This window comes from Buceros rhinoceros, unplaced genomic scaffold, assembly GCF_000710305.1.
Source record: "Buceros rhinoceros silvestris isolate BGI_N320 unplaced genomic scaffold, ASM71030v1 scaffold8727, whole genome shotgun sequence".
NCBI lineage: Eukaryota > Metazoa > Chordata > Aves > Bucerotiformes > Bucerotidae > Buceros > Buceros rhinoceros.
In genome coordinates this window covers 1,380-9,901 of record NW_010422722.1, presented here as the reverse complement: position 1 = coordinate 9,901, position 8,522 = coordinate 1,380, and the positions used below count along the sequence as shown (strand labels likewise).

The 8,522-nt window shown below is 48.8% G+C and overlaps 1 protein-coding gene across 1 annotated transcript in view; it reads left to right on the top strand.

Annotated features, from left to right (window-relative positions):
• LOC104496951 (centrosome-associated protein CEP250-like) overlaps positions 1-7,780 on the top strand; it is a gene marked incomplete at its 3' end in the record, with an annotated part of 32,475 nt that extends 24,695 nt beyond the window's left edge. Inside the window, 4 exon segments of the mRNA XM_010140146.1 lie at positions 216-367; positions 3,204-5,663; positions 7,077-7,232; positions 7,673-7,780. Coding sequence (XP_010138448.1) covers positions 216-367; positions 3,204-5,663; positions 7,077-7,232; positions 7,673-7,780 — 2,876 coding nt within the window.
• Between the last annotated feature and the right edge of the window lie 742 nt (positions 7,781-8,522).

Sequence of the window (8,522 nt, the reverse complement as noted above, 5' to 3'; positions counted from 1 at the left end):
GGAAGAGCAAACGCATTTTCATGTTCTTCTGAACCTTGCCACTTTGATTCTTTGTTTTTCTCTGGCTGGAAGTTTCCTTTATTTATGTCTGCTTTGAAAGTCCCTGTAGGCTTAGGGCCTGGACAAGCTGACAAGAAAATGATGTTTTCTCTAGGATGCAAATCGGTTTTGTTGTGGTTTGCTTTTCAACTTCTCCTTTGTGTTTACTGCTGCAGAGACTCGGATGGCAGAACGCGAGAACTCTCTACAAGCTGCCTTGCAGGAAGTAGCTGCTGCTCTAAAGGAGGAGGCTATGACTCCACATCAAGAAGTGGCATCCTTGGAAAGGGAACTCGAGAGCACTGAGGAGCCAAGAAAGGATGTCCTGGTGAGGCTGGCAGATGCCACGAAGGGCTATTTCTTAAATACTTTTTGGCCTTCTGTTAATAATTCTAAGGAGCGACATTTTCCAGTGGAGAGCTGGTTTGGGGCAGTGGTGTTGTACAGGTTCACTCCAAATCTGGGAAGACAGAGAGTACACAAATGCTGACCAAGTTTCCCTCATTTCCCCCTTCCTTCTACTCATCATTCCTGGTTTCCTGCCAGGCCACGTAGCTAAGTTAGCAGGGTCATCACCTTGGGTAAGACAAAACAGTCCAGAAAGGAGACTGATACCACAAACGATGTGGAGAGACCACTGCAGGAGCAGAAGAGTATGATTTATACCAGTCTTGGTTTATCTTTTCCAATTGCGTTCTTTTGAATAAGCAGGAAAAGGCGCTGTAGTCATACAAAACTCACTTATGAGTCAGAGTGTTTATTTTCCTCAATTCGCAAGATTTCCGCCCTTGAAGCCTAAGTCAAAGCGATTTTCAAACTTATCTCTATTTACTTTGCATGGTTTGGGCAATTATTTTTGTTCAAATCCATATTTAGATTTCTAAATATCTGGATGAGAAAAAGGGAGTGAGAAGACAAAGTTTGCTAATAATGAAAAGCCAGCCAACATTGCCCATCTGAGAGCAGACAGAGAGGGAAAAATAGAGAAATTTGAGAAAGAAAAGTGCTGATGCAAATTATTACATGTACGCCTGCGAGGGGAAAACTAGTTCTGATTTCAAACACCGAAGGACAGACTGCAGTCTGATGATTACTCCTTCAAGAGGGCACGGTTGGGGTTCTGGAGGATGTTACCATGAAAACTGCACAGTAGAGGTTAAAAAAAAAAATCAAACTAAAACCGGTAAATGAAGTGTTCTTTTTTCCTTTCCTATCAGAGAGAACATCATCATGTCACTGCCTAAGTCATGCTTAGACTGAACTTTAAATCCTGATAGCAGTTCTAGCAGCCCTTCACCAAAATAACACACTAGAGCTAGGAAAGGGTCAGAGAGGGGCAGAGAAGGGCAGAAAGAAAGTTGGAACTGGCTGAGTAAGCTGGCAAAGATGCAGCCTAAAGCGTGGTGCAGGAAAGGTCTGCAAGGTGCTGAGAGGCAGGGGAGGGGGGGAGGGGGCAGCAGTCATGCCCTCTCTTGCAAGCAGTGAAGAAGAGCCATCTGATGAAGCAAGAGCCGTGCTGGAAGCAAACAACAGGAGGTGGTAGACTTAGAGCAGAACAGACCTGCTGAAGTCCTCCACAAAGGGGGTTTGTGGCTGGTTAAAAACCCAAGCGGCCCAGGCAACAATTGCTCCTGGAGCAGCTTTATCTCCTCCAGGAGGAAAACCAAAACAAACTAAAGTGCTTGAGATGGGAAGGAATGAAGGGCTTGACATGCCACTTACAGCTCTGGGCAAAGGAACAGGCTGGACTAGGGGAGACAAAATTAATTTAATTCAGACCAACAAAACCCACAAATCATCATTTGAATTAGGGTAGGACAGAGAGAAAGAGAGAACAGTGAGACCTTACATACGTATAGACATACACCTTCCCTCCACGCCACCCCTCCACTGCTTTGAGCCCTCTCACGTGTGGCCGATGCTGAAGGTGTGGGGGGGCGCAGTCCTTTGATCCTCTGGCATGAAGGTCCGGGCTGGTCTGTGGGACAGAATCCCTGTGTATACGTAGCCGTCTCCCTGCTCGGGAGGCAGCTCAGCACGGCTGCCTCCGTTCCGTGGGTGTGGGGGGGTGTCCCTTGCCCAGGGCCAACTTCCCCAGCGCTGCACTGGCCCAGTTCCAAAGCTCAAAGTCACCATGTTTCCGGGGGTATCTGGTTCTCCGCATTCCACCGGTGCCTCCATTCTTGGCTCTCTGACCTCTCCTCTCTTCCCTTGTCAGTGATAATCATTTTTCAGTATGGGGCTTGGGGGCCCCATGTCCCTGCATCCTGGTCCCTCTTCTTTTTCCCCCGCCAGTGATCAACAAAGTTAAAAGTCTGCTTGCCACATGGAAGATCTTTACTGTCCCAGTATAGACTTGAAGCAAAGTTCTTGTCGTCAAGGTGGCTGCTCAGTGGTTCTCTCTTGTCTTTCGTCTTTCCCCTTCCAAAGAAAAGAGTTCACCAAAAAGAGAAAGAAACCTGTTGCCTTTCCTCTTTAAGTGTTACCTGAAGAGGCGTGGATTGACACAGCGTGGGCCAGGGGCAGGTGTGAAATGGCATCGGGATTATGTTTGGCAACGTGACTTTAGCAAGGCGAGTTACAAGGGGCCTGTAGCCCCTTGCCCCCCTCTACCGAACCACATTGAAACAAAAGGTGGCAAACTTCCTTTCATGGCCAAACAGAGGGGGAAGCAGCTCCCCTTGCCCTGGAACTGAAATCCTAAACCCCAGCAGTGTTGTAAATACAGCGGGTCTCTGGGGTCGGGAGGAGGCTGTGAAAGTTCTCCCAGGCTGGAACAGTGCTGGGGCTGGGGAGGTATCGTGTAAGTCTACCCCACTCTTGGGCTCCTCCCTGCAGTGCGCTTACAGGCACCGTTACGTACAGGATACTAGCCGAGATGTTTGAGCCAGTGCAGCTCTTCTGGCGTGACCAATATTTTCCCACTTCTCATTTAAAATCACTCAAAAATCAGTTATGGACGGGGTGTGATACTGCTTTCACATCTTTTTTGAGTGGCAGTAGAAAATTTACATCAAACAGGGAGACCAACCGAATAGCTCCAATTTTCTACCAGAAGCTCAAACTTCAGCCCTTGACTGCCACTGGAGCAGGAATTCCAATCTAGTGTGAAAACCAGACATATAGAGATAGAATTATGGAATCTTTTCCTCCCTGTTTTGCAGCACAAATGGGATGGACTGCCGGCACTTAAAGAAAACCTGGTATGGGAGATAAAACAACTTCGGGAATCAGTCACAGCCTCTGAAACCCAAGCAAATACAGCGACAGATATGAATCACTGCCTTGAACAGGAACTCCAGACTACGCTGTCTGTCTTAAAAATTAAAAATGAGGAGGTGGAAAGGCAGTGGGAGAAAATCCAGGTGCTCCAGAAAGAGGCAGCACAAGGAAAAGCTTTGCAGGAGAATCTCACTCAAATGACTGCCATCCTCTCGGAGAGGGAGGGTGAAATGAAGTTGTACCAGGAACAGGTGAAATTACTGGAAATGCAGAAAGAAGTGCATGAAACTGCTCTCAATCAGGTTATTGAAGACATAACAGAGAAAAAACACAAGATGGAATCCCAGCAAGAGCAAATACGGTACCTGGAAAAGCAGCAAGAAAAACAAAGGATTGCTGTAAGCAAAATGAGCAGAGACCTGGAAGAGAGAGACCGGGAGATCAGATCCCAGCAAGAAGAGATACAGGAGCTGCAGAAGCAGCTGGAAATGCAGAGGACTGCAGTGAGCAGAATGAGCAAAGAGCTGGAGGAGAAGGACCAGGAAATCAAATTCCAGGAGGGAAAAATAACGATTCTAGAGCAACGCGGTGCATCGCAAGTGAGAAATCTGATTGTAGATCTTGGCCATATGAAAGGAAACTTGAAGGAGAAAAATGTAGAGCTTATGTCTCTGACTCAGCAGATCCAGGAACTGGAAGTGGAGAGAGAACAGGTGAAATCTCTGCACACAAGCCTTGAACACCTGGCGGCAGTTCTTAAGGACAGAGAGAGTGAGTGTGGTTCTCAAGCGGATCAGTTAAGACTCTTGCAGCAGTACAAGGAACAGCTAGAGCGGCACCTGCAAGAGCTTCATGGTAAAGTAGAAAAGGTGACACTTTCTTTACCTAAAAAAGATCAAGAGCTTGAAACGCAACAAAAGCAAACTGAGGAAGCTGAAGAAATCATGAAAAGGCAGCAAAGCACCGTCTGCAACCAAATGGAGCAGACCTTAGAGACCTTAAAAGAAAAGGACAGACTCACAGACACCCAAAAGCAACCGACACAAAGCTATGAGGAGAAACCAGAAGAACGGATGAACATCTTACAGAGGGACTTAGAGTACCCTAAGTGGATACTGAAGGAGAAGGATTTCATGACTGCATCTCAGAAGGAACTGACTGAGACCTGCCAGAACCACAAAGGAGACTCTGAACAACAGAAGGAAGTTCTGCAACGTCTTCAAGCAGCACCACAGGGTAAAGAGGAAGAAATCTTCTCCCTTAGAAAGCAATGTGAGGCATGCAAGGCCAAGGAAGAAAAAGCGGAGCAAACGGATCTTCAAGCAACAAAACGGACTCTGAAGGAAAGAGAAAAACAAATTGGGGTTCCAGAGGGGCTTCAGCAGCAAAAGGAGAAGGCAACGATGCAGACTAAAGCCACACTGCAAAAAGTAGAATATGCTGAATCTTCTCTAGACAGCAGAGAGCAAGAGATGGTGTCTTTGCAAGAGCGTGCCCAGGACCTTCAAGAGTGGGAGCTGGAAGGCAAGCTGGCCAAGAGTCTGCAGCAGGATCTAGACGAAACAAGCCAAACAGTGACGAAGAACTGTTCGGAGCTCCTCAGGCAGAGAGAGCAATTGAACGTGGTCCAGCTTCATGAAGAAAGCCTGAAAGTAGCACTAACGTCATGCCAGAAGCAAGTGAATCTGCTTGAGGAGGTGGTGAGGAAGAGAGACGAAGACAGTGAACCGCTTATGCAAAATCTCGAGTGCCGAGGAGAAGAACTGAAGACCTTGCAGAATCTCCAGCTTAGCCTAACCAAGAAGAACGAAGAGGTTAGACATCACAGAGAGCAAGACAAGCTCCTGGAAGAAATCTTGCCTGAGAGGGAACGAGAGACCAAGGCTCAAGGTGAGCAGAAAGAGTTAGAAGAGGAGATTCTGGCAAAGAAGGATGAAGAAATCAAGTACCAGAGAGACAGAGCCATATATTTAGAGAAGACTCTGACAGAGAGAGAACAAGAGCTGAGGAGGCAGAGTCAGCTCCTGAAACAACTGACATCAGCTTTGCAATGGAAAGGTGAAGGGGAGACCCTGCAGAAACAAATCCAGAAACTCCGAAAGTGGAAGGAAGAGGAAACAGAGAAGAGGGAAGTTCTCCAGGAGAGAGACCGTCTCTTGAAAAGGCAGCAGGAGCTGACGCGGCAGCTGGAGGATGAGCAGAAAGCAAAGGGGGAAGAACTGGAGCGTGTGGTTGCTATTTTGAAGCAGAATGAAAGCAGAGAAGTCAAATGGAAAGAGAAGGCACAAGCACTGAATCTTGCCCTTGCTAGGAGTGAAATGGCCAATGGGACTCTGAGGGAAGAAATAGTCATCCTGAAGAGTATGGTTTCAGAGAGGGACAAGGACCGGTTTCATCTTCAGGTAGGCAGCATGACTGAATGGGATCGGGTGACTGTGTGACAGTCAACTAAAATGTCTGTAAAGATTCTAAAGATGTTTCCCGTGAATATACGAGCAGGCAGCAGGCTGGCCTGTCTCTGCAGCACCAGCCAGAAACCATTCACCTGCTAGAATGCTTCCTGTCGAGCCCCATCTCCTGAAAGCGCTACTGAGCTTCTGTTAAAACTAACCCCAGTCCAGCAGCTGGGGGTGGGTAACTGGCTCTCTCCTATCTAAACAACGCGACGTGGCTGGGATTTGGCACGGAAAGGAGAGGGCCCCGTTGACCAGCTGTACACAGCTGCTGGTGCTTAGGGGATGCTTTCAGAGATGTAGATGTCTGAGGTTCGGCTTTTCCGGTGTATTAAAAGGATGGAATTCGTGCCATTGCTCCATTGGGTTAAAGGCTTCGTTGCACCTTCAGGGTGTTCTTGTGCTGCAGCCCAAAAAAGCACAAAGGCAAATTTCTGTGGATTTCTGCAAGGTGAATTGGCTCGGGCACTGCTGGTGGAACAGCTGCCACAGCCTGGGCCGCAAACTGGCCTGCGGCTCTGCCAGCAGCTTCAGCATGACGTTAGCATCAGGCACATAAAAAATGCTACTGATAAAATAATGCTTTTATCCATTACTCATGAAATATTACCAGCCTGATCAGGGTGGTGACAGGTATTGTGATCTGCTGATGGGAAGCAGAGAAGTGACGAGGGCAGGAAACTTGAAAACAGTGGGAGATTTCAGTTGCGTCCGTCCAGATGAGTGCAGTGCTGGTATCAAGACCACGTCTACAGATGCTGGCAGACACTGCTTCGAGGAGCAGCTGACTCGTGACTGGGTTCAGAGCAGTGAACGGGGATTGGTTGGAAATGTGATTTTTATCAAAGAGCAGTTCTGTGATGATGATGTAACAGGTAGAGGGGACAGCGAACAAAACCAAGGGCTGTACCGCTGTAGAAATACGTGCTTCCCCCGAAGCTTTCGTATTGTTTGGTTGTGCAAGGACAGAGAGTAGAACTGTAGACAGGAGAGTGTGCAGTGAGGGTCAAAGAGGCTGATAAGGCTGTTAAATAGCTTCCCTGAGAGGAACGTGTAAATGTGGAAGTCTTGATGGCTGAGAGAGAGTGAGCTGGAAATACTACAGACCTTCGTAAAACCAGGAAACGAATGTTTCCAGTGTCTCTGAAAGCCGGAATGGGCGACACGGAACAAAAGCTCGCAGGAAGCGTGTCCAGAGCACTCAGCTCCTCCTCTCCAAGGTGATCTGGAGGATGGCCCCGAGGAAAAGAGCCTGTTGGCCAGTTCGTTCCTGAGACTGGTTGCTCTACCCGATGTGTTCATTCTGGTCCTTCTAAGGTCTCTGTGACACCACCTCACATAATGTCACCTCCGTATTCCCAGCAGGCTACTGCCGAAGGGGAGCAGCTGTCCTGGCTCTCGGAGAAGAGACTCCTGTCGCAGCAGCTGGAGCATCTGCAGCAAGAAGTTGCAAGGCTGCAACGTGAGAAGGCAGAGCTGAAGCAGCTCAATGCTGAGCTCAAGAGGACTCTTGAGCAGGTCAGCCAGGCTTCTACTGCCTGCGGAGGTTCACGGTCTCCTGAAACACAGCACATTTCCACGGACAGCACTTTGGAGCCCTCTGCTTGGTTCCTTCCCTCTCCCTGTGGAAGGACATTTATTATTAATAAATAATATTGCCCCTGTGAACACACATTTTTATATTTTCTCTCTCCCCTGGCACCCCATTGCCTTCACAAATGCACATTCCCTCCAGTACCGCCCTTCTTGCCCCAGTGTCCCCATACACAGGCATCTGGGGTCGGGAGCTCTTGCTCTTTCTAGTCCATTGTCTACACTGAGGACTTTCTACCCGCAACGTTGCTCTTGTGCCATTAATGGTCCCTGAGCACACGTCTCCTGGCCCGGATATCCAGAGCTGCTTTGGCTCCTTGTTTGGTGGTAGGTGTCTGTGACCCTTTCTCCTGTCCAACCCACAGGTAGAACGTGAACGGAGGAGACTGAAGAGATACTGCCGTGGTCGGTTGCTGCCAGATGCGTGTGGATTTTCTGTCTCGGACCCGCACAAGATGCCCCCTTCTGCACAGGTGAGAACAGAATCTTCCTTGGGGCAAGGAGCTTCTGGCCATGCAGAGGAACGAGGGCAGATCCTAGTGGTCGTAGCTTCCCAGTACAGACCTGATAGAAGTCACCTACTGACCGTGGCCTTGACCAAATGAGACTAAAGAAATCCTTGTGTTTTCGTCACAGATGGAGTGTCCCGTGCACTGCAGTCATCGCTCAGCTGAGCTGCAGAACCAGGTGAGGAGTTGGGAGGTTCTCACTGAAAGCTGCTGTGGCCTTACTGCTGATGGGCACAACGCGGTGTGATGCTACGGCCCAGGTTTCAGGTTTTGTTTGGCTCTCAGGAAGTGAGTCCCCCAGGCAGTGTCAGACCCACCCATTGGCACTGGCCAAACCACTTCAGTCACCTCGGTCTGGTGTCTGACTTGCCTCAAGGTCAGGCGTGGTGGGAGAGGGATTGGAGGAAATTCGGAAAACTGGAGCTCACTGGAAAAGAGGGAATATTACAAAGATGTTCCCCTTGAGCCTCACTCATCTTGTGGAGTGTTTCCATTTTCCCTTGGCTCAGTTAACAGCGGAGCTTCCATCATCTCAGAGCTCCAGAGGTCTGGAGCAGTGCCAGAGTTCAGAGCCTTCAGGCAATCATTAATTTCATCCTGCAGTTCCGTGCTAATCCCGATCCCAGTATCGGACCCGGTCAGAGGTCTGAACGTTGTACGGACATTTGTTTGATCAGTGCAAGGACGTACGTTCCAGCTGCTGAAC